The following is a 14,284-nucleotide window of genomic DNA, read 5'->3' on the forward strand; positions in this document are numbered from 1 at the left end:
TTAGGAAGTCCCTGATAATATCAGGGTCAATGCTGCTAAATTGATTGACTTCTTATATCAGAACAGGTTAGGTTCGTAACAAATCAAACACTGTCAACGTGTTACGTTCAATGGCGATTCAGGCACAGAATGCAGGACAGACTCGAGGATGCAGTTTAACAGTTTATTCAAACGGACAATAATGGTGGGACTCACGGGGAGGCAGGCAGAACAGCGGTGGAGTGTCAGTGAGGGATCCAGTGGCTTCAGCAGGCAAGAGAGGGACACAGAGAGGGATGGAGGATTGGACGGACTCAGCATTGACTTAAATTGTATTCTGCTCTCACACTGTTTACCCCTGATACTCCTAGAGTGTTTTGTGGACTCTAACAGTTCACCCACCCTTCCATCAGCATCGTGGTGAGTAGATAATGAGTGAATTTTTCTTTCTGGGTGAGCTATCCCTTTTTTGAGCTTTGCCAATGAACGTGTGGAAGGGAATCAGCTGAGCCATCAGTCCCATATTTACAGCGACGACTACTGATGACATGTCTGGTTCCATCAAGGACTACTAAGGACATAACAGCTCCCTGAAGTGCAGTCCCAATTCGTAGGGGAAGTTTTCAGCCACTACCCTTGTGACTCCGTTTCAAGGGGCAACATAACCCCTCGAAAACAAGGGGTAGGGGTGAGGGTAGGGAGAAGGGGTCAAATGTAATTGGGCCTTAGAGTGCATTAGGAATACAGGGAATTGGTGAGAGTGAATCGTTATTTCGGCTATTGTAAGGTTGTGCAAAGGATCAAAGATTGTGTGTGTGAAGTGAACTCACCACCCCTGAGAAAAATGAATTCTGTGAGGAAGACACAGCAGGTCTGTATAAGGACGTCTGTAAATGTGTGATTAATTTTGAAGGAGAAAATTGTATTGGCCCACAACCCCTGGGTGCCGGCAATATTATTGACCGTTGTCAATGCTTCACCAATCCACGACTCTGCCTTAGAAAATATGATTTATAATGGTGTAACCCAGGATATTGTCTGTAGTTTACCCAGTTACAGATGATCCATATGTGCTTTACCTTCTCCTGAAGGTAGGTCTGGCTCTGTGTGTAGCAGCAAACATGCTTCAGACCTCTTAAGTTAAAGACGGAAGAATGGGGTGTGGAAATTTTGGTCCATAAATCAGACAGGATTTTGCTTTTCCCCCAAAAGTGTGCACATAAAGAGGTGATGGCCTGTTTAATTGAATCAATGCCTGAGGAGGAAGATTGCCGGTTTAGCTGGGAAAGAATGAACTTCTTGAGGAAACTGAACCGGACTCTAGGGCTTGGATTCTGGAATTCATGCTGAATACGGCTGACTGGATGGGTTGTCCTCTCGGTCTGCGGAGTCGCTGCTGTGGCTGGGACTCGTGCTCGTTTGGCCGGCAGAACAGTGGCCAGAGTTGGAACAGCAGCGGAGATGAGGCTTGAGTGTTTCCTTTTCTCAGCGGCCTTCTTGAGAACATAAGAAATGGATGCATATGTTTTCCATGAACAGTGCAAGAGGTTCCTAATGCAAGGCTCCTGCACGATTGACTTTTTTCAAATCTGTCAAAGGGCAAAGTCACAGCATGGGAATAAAAGATGAAACCTAACGCAAAGAGCAAAATCAATAAAACTTTTTGGCTTTTGACCAAAATTGGTACATGTGGACTGAGATAGGCAATTATTTTATAAATCATTTAGACGTTTAACAAAATACGGAATAACTAACCAAAACATGAAAACTATTAACAATAATATATTTTTAAAAGGCTTTGTCATTCTTGACTATGATTCTTAAAGAATGTATAGTATATCTTGACAGATATCTTCTGCCTATGTTTGGGAATGAGCCTATCAAAAATTTCAGCCAGAACCATAAGGGGCACCACAAATACCGAGAAAATGTGCCACAAAACTAATGGGGTCCAAATTCAGTAGGCGTGTTGTGGAGGGAACTATTAACCAAACCGGTATATTAAGTGTTTCAAGTGGGAACATTTCTGTATAAATCAAGATTTTCTTAAGCAATCCTTATTAAGTGTGGGAATTTCCTTTGTATGAGATTGTACTATATCATTTCTTTGCACTGTATGGGGACCATCATCTTTCTGGGAAACAGCCTGTCTGTTGATGTGAAGGGCATTAGCTCCCTCACCACTTTGAAAACAAACTCACAAGATCTGCTAGCTACTCACTGACGTACCTTAATAGTCCATTGCATGGTCCTGATGACTTGCTTTTGTTTGACAAGCATGGATTCGTGTTGTTCTATTGTGTGTAGCTTTGATGCCACTCCTGTGCGTTTCTTCTTGTATAATTTTGTATGCCATTTTATTGTGTTGTTTTTTGCTGTGACATGCCAAGAGACAACAGGTGCAAATAAGATTGTAGCACAATCGTAAATGGTCTGTAATTATATCGCGCTTTTCTAGTCTTGATGACCTTTTGTTGACTGTGGTAAAGCGTAAATGGTGTCATTTAGGTACGAGCTGTTCACTGTCACTTTTAAATAAGATAAAGCACAAGATGACAGGATGCCTTCCATTGTAGCACATTACAAACGTTTTACTTTCAAGCACAAACCAGGGGAGGTAATTGAGTTGGTACTGCTGCAGTAGAGCACTGGTGGTTGGGTGCAGGAATCCTATTTTTATTGTGCCCCCCACTTCCTCAATGAATCACTGTGGGAGGTCTACAAGCTGCAACGTTAGAGAAAACTAATTTTGTCTAAATTACATTTCAGAAACAGATTTTCTCCAGTCCAGTTAGGATTCAGTTCAGTTGAGATTTAAGTGCCACACCCTGCTGAATGTAACTGAAGTCTGTGCCAAAAGGGAGTAGATACACACAGATAGAGTTCCTGTAGAGGTATTTTAAAATATCTTTTCCTTTTGATAGTCAGGAGGAAAACATTGTTCGAATAGGACAAAGTGCAGCACTGAATGGACTTGATGAAGATTCATAATGTCAATAAAAGCTGTATTGTATGAATGAAGTTGATTCTCTTCCATTTATCCACATCTTTCACATATGCTTTCTAATATGTGTCTCTCCCCTCTGCAGGGCCTGTACATCTTCTTAGTGTATGCTGTTTACAACAGTGAGGTAAGAAGGCATTCACTCCATTGTCAGTGCCACTGTCACCGCTGCGGCAGAATATCAGAATGTATCTTTGTACGGTATGTGAGGCTTCCAGCCTTTTGGACAAATCAGTGGGTGTAAAACTTGCTTCTCATTTAGGTGAGGAATGCCATAAAGAGGATCAAAGAAAAGAGAAAGGCCTTATCTTTCACGGTGAGTGAGTGAGAAGCCCACTTCAGTGGTCAGGTCCATCAGTACAGGGCAGAAAATAAATTCCCTCTTCACACATGTTTACTTTACCCAAACTCAGACTTTGCTTTTTTTTGTGTAGTTTCTAAAGATAGAAGTAGTTTGAAAGACTAGAATGCATACTATACTTCATTATAAAAACATACAGTTGTGGCACTTCTGATTCGGTTGTGATGCATTTTCAGAACTGTTCCCAGCCAACCAGCTTCCTGCCATCCCAAAGGGCCCCAATTACCTCCTGGTGCCGCAATCATCCAGCCCCCTCCAGTCCTGAGACCAGTGAGACCTCTGGACCCCCCAGTTCCACGTCCACATCATTGGTTATCAAGAACGGTAGGTTGCATTACCAGCATTGTCTCACTAAAGAACCACTTAAATAAATAATTCAAAATAGCGTCAACTAAGGTAAGCTGTTTGTCCGTGATTGATCTTGAAGATGGCCTAGTGACCAGCAACTCACTGTCATACGCTACATTAGGTAACCGATATTAATTTAGCTAACTGATCAATTTCATCTGCTCAGTTTCATCTGGCACCACCATAAACGTGTATCTCAGACATATTAAGAACCTCTTGAAGACTTTCCTTTTCTGAGATGATCTCCCCTCCTAGTACCTAGAACACCCTTACAATCCTAAGTAGCACCTTCTACGAGCACTGTGCTCATTTGGATTAGAGGGAGTGGTACTGCTCAAACATAGTTTGGAAAGGGTATTGGATTTTCTGAGCTTCGTCAGGGTGTAGTAAAGTAGAGCAGAGCGACACCTGTAACCATGGTAACTGTGCACAAAGATTGTGACAGCTGTCCCCTCACAATGCACTTCATCTATGATGAAATATAGTCACTGATATAAACCAGACTAAAATTGATGATTGTGATTATGGATTGGGATCTTGGTGGCAGCTGATCGTGGATTATGATTATAACCATATTGGATATACCATATTCCTACCTACTCACATATACAACCATCTTTGACAATACCTCTATCATTACAATTGTCAGAATTCCTCCCTTTATCTCTGTTGGTCATTTTCTTAAATACTTTAAACATTGATAGAACTCTATTTTATGTATTTTCTCATGAATGTTGTAAATATTGTTATTTTCTTATGATGTGATCCCTCACATGTGACCCTCTATGAAGTCTGTATGGTTTATCTTTCTGAGCTATCTACAACTTTTTTACTGCTCTTTGTTAAGCCCTATGAGGCAAATTGTGATTTGTGAATTTGGGCTATATATCATTTGATTAAACTAATTACATCAATAGATGAATTGACCAAACTAAAAACTAGTAGCAAGAAAATAACAGTCTTATCAACATCCATATATGAGTATCAAATCATTTACATTGATATCATATCTGTACTTGTCAGTTCAAGATAGGCACAGCTGAATTCACAACTCTGGGTGCAGGTGAAAGTTCAAAAGTATTCACCAGAAGAATGTTAAAGGATACAAAAATCCAGGCATCTTAAACAAAAAGGGCTAGACTGAAGCAGAAGCCAAGTTTAACAGGCTGGGTCAAAACAGGATCATTATATTTGAGCAAGAATACAATGCTGGAAATCTAAGGCACATGACGCTCAGACAAACTGGCAGCAAACAAAGGAAGTGGACCAGTGTATATAGAAGGCAGTTCATGGGGAAATGGAGAGCAGGTGAGTGGGGAGAAAGAGCAGGGGTCTCATTTATAAAACAGTGTGTGGGATTCATTCTAAAAGTGTACATGCCGGAAATGGCGTACGCAAAAGAAAATTCTGATTTATACCCATGTGCACGCACACCCAAGAAGCAATGTTCACTTTATGATTCACAGTCCACCTGGAAACGTTTGTATGTGTATCTGCCTTATATTTTGCCCTCTGCACACCCACACCAACTATAAATGGTCATTGCAAAGCACCTCATTATTAGTTTAATTTATTAGTGAGGTGGACGTGAAGAGAGATTTTATTTGACGGAATTGATGTCACTAATTAAAAAAAATACACTGCTGCTGCTGATGATGATAATACAGTGTGTGAGAGTCAGGACGATAGAAAGATCAGAGCCTGAAATAAAAAATTATATAATTCAAAGTTGGAGTAAAAAAAAATAACAAAATAACAAAAAAATAAGAACTTGTTGTATCAACTGTTTTTAATCATCCAAAACTGCAGGATTATTAAATTTAGAGCAGCTGTGATATCCTCAGTCTATACAATTTCACAGAATTATTATTTTATGCTTGTGTTATTACTGGGATGGTTCGGTTCGATCTGTTTAAATCAGGATTCAGTTCAGCACAAAGATCACAGATCACAGATCTCTAGAATCAATCTCATCATGGGATAAAAACTCTTATTGATCACTGAATCCTCCTCATCCTTCCATGCACGTGCATCCATCACGCCTGAGTATTTATGTATTTAAGGAAATCGGACAGATTACTTCAAACATCAGTGGATCCTAACCTACACTCTGGGATATTATTTGGAAATAGATATTTGAAAATGAATAGTTTTGTCTTTATTCTTAGTGAGCGATCTCCAGTGTGCTCTTTGCTGCTTGTGGCATAGTAACGTTCACTGCAGCGATGTTACACACACTCGTCCTGGATGATACACGCACAGTGTTAGAAGATATTTTTATATTTCAATTGAAGTTTTGTATGGAACAGTTATGTCACGCTCGCACATAGCGCTCTTGGTTTTAATTTTAATTTTTAATGTCCCTTCAAGTGGGGTACGCATCTTGCAGGCCCCGTTTTGTGCGCAATGATTATAAATGAGGCCCTTAGGTGAGGTGAATCAATTAGCAGTAGGCTGGCTGCTGGGAGTGGCTGGGTCTGAAATGATAACAGGGCTGGGAGCAGAACTGATGACAAACTATACATGAATAAATCAAATAAACAAAGACACTCAAAAAAAGGCAGTAGGCTACTAGGGACTAAACTTGAGAAAAAACATGAGAAATTCCATAGTTCAGGCCAGGAACATGGGACACCATATAAAATAGAATTGACTGTGTTTTACAGATAGGTTATGTAAGACAAGGAACAAGGCTGTTTAATACATTAGGTTCAATTTTAGGTTTATTAATGGTCAAAAAATGGCTGCATTCTTCTTCCTAAGCTGATACCTCGAGGCATATGGTTAGCGGTGGAATAATACTAGCCTCATTTATAAAACAGTGGATAGGATTCATACTAAAAGTATACTTGCGCACAAAGGCTGAAAATGGCGTATAACAAAATACATTCAGATTTATTAAGCCTTGCGCACGCACACCTGAAAGCAAAGTTCCAACTCCTCCTCCACTCCACCTTGAAATGTGCGTAAGTGTATGAATGCTTTACTCACCCAGTTCTATAGAAAACTGTAAACAGCCTGTGCTTAGCCAGTTACTCTCTCTCTCACACACACCCGCACACACACACAGACACACACAGGTGTGCAGATAAAATATTCTTTAGAAAGGACTTTTTCTATGATACATTTTGCTTTATCATTACCCTTTCAAAACCTGGGTAACAGGTTGCTTCACAGGAGCACAACAAATATAATATAATAAAATAGAAGGAATTTCAGGGAGTGGTCAGAGTTCAAGAAACATGACAAAATCCAAAAGACTGGAATAGATATAGGTTTATGAAAATGTCTGTCAGTGTTTTTTAAAAGCTTCAAAAGATGTGTCCTCGGCTGTTCTATAAAGTAAGATGCACACTGTGACACCCAGACAAAAGATGAGACAGAAACATGTCAAGATCACCGGTCATGGCTCCAAAACGCTGCTCCTACATGATGTCACAGGGAGAGAGGTTTAGAGGAGCACTGTGTGTTGCCATCCCAGACACAGTGACTATTAACAGAGCGTCATTGACCATCAGTTATCATCACCAATGTCCTGTTATGTGCACCACAGCTGTGAAACAAACCCTCCTGCACTTTCACTGTTCTTTGTGACTGGAATAGGTGAAAACTGAGTGGGGCAGAAAGCCGACTACTGATGATGATTTCTTCTCTTGGTTTTTCCCATCAGTAGAAGTCTGTCCTACAAACACAAGATTGATGACTATCTGACATTAATTGATCATAAATAGAAGGATAAATACAAGAAATATGCAAACAGAAAGAACAGAAAGATGCTACTAAGAACTCAACTGATTAATCTTGTTTGTTTTTTGTTTTGTCTATCTATTTTATGAGACTTTCTTTTGTACATTATATTTACTTCATGTTGTGGCCTTGCATAAACAAATGTTTTGTTCCTGGAAGAAAAATGCAAACTTTAAATACAAATACTTTTTGTCTTTCAGAGAGTTTCAGAACTGACAGCTTTGTGAGTTTCTCTCTAAAACCAGCATCAGGAGACCAAGTAAGTAACACTTATAGTTTACAATGTGTAGTCATATATCACAATGAATGAACACGACTGAATGTTGGATATGTCTTTTTGATTTTCTAACAGGTGGTCCAGCTGACTGCATTCAAACCATCAGGTACAACGCTAACATCTCTAACTACTGGAGTTTGCATTATTTGAAACAATACCATATTATTTTTACAACAATATTCTATACACTGTATACACAGTAACTTTATAGTGTATATAGAATCAGAAAATATTTATTGTCTCTTTGTACCGCCTCTTCAACTTCCTCCTCCGGATTTCTGCAGGGATGTCCATGGATCTGGTCTTCATGCCAACTATTTTCAGTGTGATCAGAAAAGTAAAATATTAGATCTCTGTCATGTTTTGAAAGGAAACACCTTAAATAAGTTACTATTAAGAATTTTAACAAGTAAGACAAAGAGTAAAGTTTTCAAAATAAGATAACAATGAACAGCAACAAATGCAACCAACTGATAATTTTGTCAAAAAAAAAGAAAGGACAAAAACATGTTGCAATAAATAATTGATCGAATGGTGTTAATATGTCTTGTGCATTCACTGAGCAGTAGTGGTGTGGAATGCAGTAACTGAAGTTTCAACACCGAGAACAGAGCCTGTGACCTCCCATAATGGATAGTGGAATTATTGTTTTAGTCTCCTGAAAACAATGGTGATTGATGAAACACAGCCTGGCCTCTGGTCCTTTTGGTGCATCTCTCTCTCTCTCTCTCTCTCTCTCTCTCTCTCTCTCTCTCTCTCTCTCTCTCTCTCTCTCTCTCTCTCTCTCTCTCTCTCTCTCTCTCTCTCTCTCTCTCTCTCTCTCTCTCTCTCTCTCTCTCTCTCTCTCTCTCTCTCTCTCTCTCTCTCTCTCTCTCTCTCTCTCTCTCTCTCTCTCTCTCTTGTCTTTCTGTGGTCTCTACCATCACTATCTAGAGCTGAACTCAACTAGGTTTCATTTGTAATACGACAGCAAAATGCACCGTCAGCCAGAGACTTGTACTGCTTTTGTACTGTGTTGTGAAACAGAGGGCCAAGACTTAGTGTGACTAAGAATATGAATAAAAGGAATCAACTGTCACACAAAATCTCAACAAGTCACAGGCTATGAGGATTCTGAAGACGTTATCTTTATTGATTTTTAAAATGTGAATGCTGAACCCTGTGTGTGGGTCATATGGTGGCATCTCCACACTGAGGGAGGTGTGTGAAGCTGCACGAGCCTATGATGTATTTGTCATTAAATGTATTCATGCAGTCTTAAATGAACTCGGTCAATGCCATCACAACACATGACAGCCTGCGTCTTTCACAGCCCAGCAACCATCTGTGGCCTGTGTACCTTGACTTATTCAATGCTAGGAATGCATTAGGTCCACCTGCTTTCTCTTATGCTCATTTAAAAAAACAAAAAAATTAAATCGTGTTTTGGAGGCAAAAACAATGTCAATTTTGTCAGATTCTGAAGATGTTCTAATAATTTTGGCCACCACTGTATATATATATGCATGCTTACACACTTAAATTCCAGATTTAAGTTGACTGATATTTCAGCTATATTATGGCCATTATTAGTAGTGCACGTTTACTGAGATGGTGTTAAAAAATGGTCTGATAGTCTATTTTTAGTCCTGTTATGTTTTTATTTTCACAGGAGAAAAAAGAACATTTTACTTGTAATTGTTTCTGTCATGGAAATCATTCTTAAAGGTTTCAAAGGTTTGTAGAAAACATCTATTGATGGCTTCAGTCTAAACAATAAGAGCTTCCTAAAACCCTCATGCTCAGTGTGTGTGTGTGTGAGAAACGAATGGGTTAGAGCACAACCATCGATAAATGATACAATTGACTGGCCTGAGGAGAAAGAGCGAAAGCAACGTTCTTCGTTTTCTTAGATTTAACTGCACAGAGAGCAACATTAGGCCTGTGTGAAAAACTGCCCCCCTGTCTTTTGTTGATTTGAATGGGCAGGCGTGCACCACAGATGGTCCCCATATTTCCATAGGGTTAAGTCACTGTCATTGGCTCTAAATTGCCTGGTGTTAGGGAGAAGGACGTTCTTAACAGATTCATTAAATGTTTGGCCGTCTGCGAGGAACGCTGGATGACGGTGTTTAGAGTGCTGCTGGGTGATCATTGTTGACCATCGAGACAAAGGGGAAGTTCATTCCCTTAATCAGGAACAGACAGTGCCGGCTATTCATGCTATCAGCCATTAACCACTCCAACACCTGCTCTCTCTCACTCTGCCTTTCATTTCCCTCCCTTCTTGTTTTCGTCTTTGTGCACAAACACACTCACGCTTCTGTAATGCAAAAACATTACACATCAGTTTAAGCCTGGAGTCGAAGCTAATGTGTTTCACTTTATTTTTCTTCAGGTTGTTGAACTGCAAATGGTGTGGACCCTGATACTCACTTACTATAAACATGCATCATCCTGAAAGAAGGGGAGAGTGGACCCACACATCCACAGACACCACCTGATGAAGAGCACGGCGACACACACACACACACTGGAGGGTGTGAGAGAGAAGCAGCGTGAATCAGAGATACACCTCACTGCTCTGAGGTCAGATCAATATTCTGATCTGACCACTTATTTATCTCTCACTGTTTGTAAAAGAAACTCTAATCACTGAGGAAGGTTTACAGTGATTCAGCAAACTTAAAAATACAGTTCGCCCAAATTCAAAGTCAGTTTTGAGAATACTATTTTATTCTCCACAAACATCGTTGTGAACAGACTTTATAGAATATAATATAGTAATTAAAACTGTAGACGGTAGTTTTTCATAATCATGTTACAGACACGTTGCTGCTGTTGTTCACCGTGGTGGAAGCACAGCTACCTGAAAACTAAATAAAACTAAGCCACTGTATCTGCTTGACTACATAGTGAATTTTTCACTATTATTCATTAAATGTTATTTAGAATAGTACTTGCTCGCCTGCTCCCACAGGCCCACTAAAATGTACCTCATCAACTTGTACCATTCATTTAACACTGGGCCTCATTCTTCTGTCTTTCTGCTTTCAAACCTAGGGCCCAACATATTTTTCTATAGGATAGTCCTATGATTTTTTGTTTTCCCTTGCTGTAAATTGTGTTTTCAGTCTTACTGTACTGTAAATAGAAGATATAATAAAGTTTTAGATTATATCCCTACAGCTCAACAGGCTTTGGGCTGTAAAACAACAACCAGATAGTGAGAGTTTGACACATATGATTGCAAGAACATCCCAGAGATGTTCAAAAGACGTGAGAACCAGTCTGCTTTTTCTATATTATGAAAAGCAGCAGCCATCTTGACTTTGCTCTCTTGTCCGTACAGCAGAGATCACTGTACGCTGAGAAAGTCTGTGGATATCCCAGAGGTGTGTGTTTGGGTGTTTCTGCTTGTCTGGCTGTGTGTTTGTGTCTGTGTGTGTGTGTGTGTTTGAGTGTGCGTGTGCCTGTGTTTGTGTGTTGTGTGTGTGTCTATATGTGGAAAAAAACAGCATATGTTTGTTGTTATACATGATGATTTTTGATGATAATGTTTTGAAGTCAGTGGTGGGGTGGGGGGAGGTTCCAGCTTGATGCTAGAGGTAGAGGTACTTCACAGTCTGTTCATAAGAACACGGACTGACATAGTGGGACAGGACGCTGTACATCTTCCATCACATAGTGGCTTTGTTTGGTTCATTGTAAAAAAGCAGAGGCAGCACAACGAGGGGTCTTCTTAGCACTGGTGTGATGGGACCTCTGTATAAAAGGGGCCAGTGACTGAATAGAATATCATCTTGTACACAGTATGAGCTCTGTATCATTTGTGCACAACATGATGAGTGACATGCAATGACAGTCGACACAAGCGGAGCTTTTCTTCATTGAATTTTATTTCATTGTTATGATGCTATTACAATAAAATATATATAAAGAAAACAAAATGTTTAGGTCACTTTCTCTTCACTTCAGTTAAAGATGGGACAGACTGTGAACTCACAGGAAGGAAAGAAGTGATCAAAAACAAAGGCAATATCAAGAGAATCAGTTCCACCACAGTAGCATTTTGACCTCGACATAAAGCGGAGAACTTTTTGTGTTGAAATGTATCTTCATCTTGCAGTAGATATTCACTTCACAACATAAATATACTGTACAGAGTGATTACACAGCTCTCTCAACTGGAAAAACCTGGTGTGTGTGTATCTTAGACATTAAGTTAAGGCAGGTGGAGTGATTGTCTGCGACACCTTGAAATGTGCCACGGCGATGGATGCGCACAGAATGTATCTAAATGTCCACAGTGAGAAAGTTTAGCTGCACAATCTTACAAACACTGGGTGAACGGTGTCTTTGTTTCTCAGGTGGTGCTGGTTACACTGACAGTCATTATCGGTTACATTGTCATCATCGCTGACAGACAGGCTTTCAAACAGGGTTAAACACATCTGGGGACAAAATACATGTGCTTCTTTTCAACACAGATGAACACTGACTGCTACAGATACACTGTACAGTGTTCTAGGGTCAGTAAGGACAGAGATGTAGTCCACCAATTGCCCGATAGGATATTCTGTTGAAAATCTATACATTACGCAGGAATATGTCAGTGACTGTTCCTATCAGTGGCCAATGATGATCACCCTGACAAGAACAAAATTCTGGATGGAACACTTTACTTTTTAAAAATAGAACATGATGTGTATTAAATACTGTCTCCTCAGCTGGATCACAGTGTTCATCTTTCATCTCTATAATGATTCAAATAGCTTGGCAGCTTTGCTCAGTGACAACTGCAACATGCACGAGAAACAAAAAATGGAGACAAATGTGGATGAGATTGGATCAGTGGCAAAAGTTAGTAAAAAAAAAAAGAAATACAAAAAACTGGCACATTTTGATGTTAATGTTCTGCTCCTGGCAAACGCTACTTCCACATGAAGTAATAATGGCGTCATCAGGACGGATATGTCGCTCACTACTATTAAACCAACCCCCTCTTTCTTACAGAGATGGACACAACTTCACTTAATTACTGAATGAAGGAATATACGCAGTGTCCTACAGAGTTCAGTTTATATTGCAACAGCACATACATTTGGAATAAAATACCACCAGAATTATGGGTTTAATTAACATAAGAATGAGCAATCTCTTAAATAAAATATTCATATTAAATATATCAGCAAAACACATTGTCAACATATTTTTTTTTTCCTACAATATTTGCTTTTGGCAACCAAACATGATTAATGACTCTGTGGTTCTGTTTAGGCCTCTCACAGCACAGCTGCAGGGACAGATCTTGGGTTGATTATTGAGAAAGTCAAGAAGAAGAGAGAGATGGGATATGTTTAACGTCTTTGTATTAAATCATAATCCTGAACTTGACCAAAGAGATTTAGTAACTTGAAGTTAACCAGCATCCTTTGCTTTGTACAGACCCAGTTGTTTGGAGACCAAGCAGAAAGAGATGACTGTAATTCAATGCTAACATGCAGCGAGTTGCTGCTGTCAACATTTACTATAATGCCAACAGTGAAAAGTGAAATTACAAATAGTGCCCGACAAATTACATTTGATCAGCTGTTTCAGGAAAAGACTGAGCTTTTTAAAATTGGAGCTATATATTAGTTACAAGTTTCTAATGGTTCATGTCTTCAGCAGGAACCAGTAGACTTGGCTGAGAGTCAAACACAGGGCAGGGAAGATTTGATGACAACAAGGAAATATTACCACATTAGCATTAATTACCGAAAGTATATGTACGGGAAAATGTCATCTTTTTCATTATGTGCTCCAACAACCATCTCAGTAACAGCACCAATGATCAGTCCATTGTGAGTCAGTGTGTTGAAAAGTTACACAAACGTAACCTTTCTTTTTTGAGGGCCTGTTGTTTTCTTGAGATATGGACTAAATAAATTACATTTTGAAAAAAAACTTGAAACCAAATGTTGCCAGATGCATCTTTTCCCTCCCTGTGTCATCTTTGCTGAAGGGCAAACACTCACAGATGCTTCCCTTTGCTTTCACACGTTTTCTGTTTTAGAAAAATGCTGTCATTTTCATTCGTCTCTTTCTTACAAATAGCACACTGATGTGTCTTTTCTCCCTCCCCTCCCTGCTCTGACTTCCTTTTATTTTTTCACCCACAAAGCACAGTGTATACTGTGTGCAGTTTCTCTATTTACCGTTTCCTTTCTCTGCCTGTGTCCCTCTCCCTCTCTGTTTCAGAGTTTGATGAATAATTATATTTGTCTTAACATGTCCGGCTTTGATATACCAATTATTAACATCGAAATAGATTCAAGTAAAACTATACTGAACCCCATCGTTTTAGTTTTTTTTGTAAGGTTGGTGACTAAAAGAACAAATGCAGAGATAAAAGCAGTTATAATCTAGTCTGACAAGACCACAGTGTTTAAAACCCTGAAGTCTGTATGCATCTAAATAATAATCTAGTAATAATAATAATAATAATCTGGGAACAACATTGCTGATCTTGGTATCATAAGGTCGCATCTGACATTTAGATCATAAGAGATTAATTTAGACCCTAAAATCGGATTGCTGAAAAAAG

At 39.3% G+C, this 14,284-nt stretch overlaps 1 protein-coding gene across 1 annotated transcript in view; it reads left to right on the plus strand.

The window, feature by feature from the left end:
- Nucleotides 1-12,143, plus strand: part of adgrd2 (adhesion G protein-coupled receptor D2) — a 36,165-nt gene extending 24,022 nt beyond the window's left edge. Inside the window, exons 20-26 of the mRNA XM_061071985.1 lie at nt 3,069-3,110; nt 3,246-3,299; nt 3,521-3,668; nt 7,640-7,698; nt 7,792-7,822; nt 8,001-8,053; nt 12,066-12,143. Coding sequence (XP_060927968.1) covers nt 3,069-3,110; nt 3,246-3,299; nt 3,521-3,668; nt 7,640-7,698; nt 7,792-7,822; nt 8,001-8,053; nt 12,066-12,143 — 465 coding nt within the window. The remainder of the gene's footprint in view (nt 1-3,068; nt 3,111-3,245; nt 3,300-3,520; nt 3,669-7,639; nt 7,699-7,791; nt 7,823-8,000; nt 8,054-12,065) is intronic.
- Nucleotides 12,144-14,284: the final 2,141 nt, after the last annotated feature.

Source organism: Limanda limanda, chromosome 5 (assembly GCF_963576545.1).
Source record: "Limanda limanda chromosome 5, fLimLim1.1, whole genome shotgun sequence".
In the NCBI taxonomy this organism is placed as follows: Eukaryota; Metazoa; Chordata; class Actinopteri; order Pleuronectiformes; family Pleuronectidae; genus Limanda; species Limanda limanda.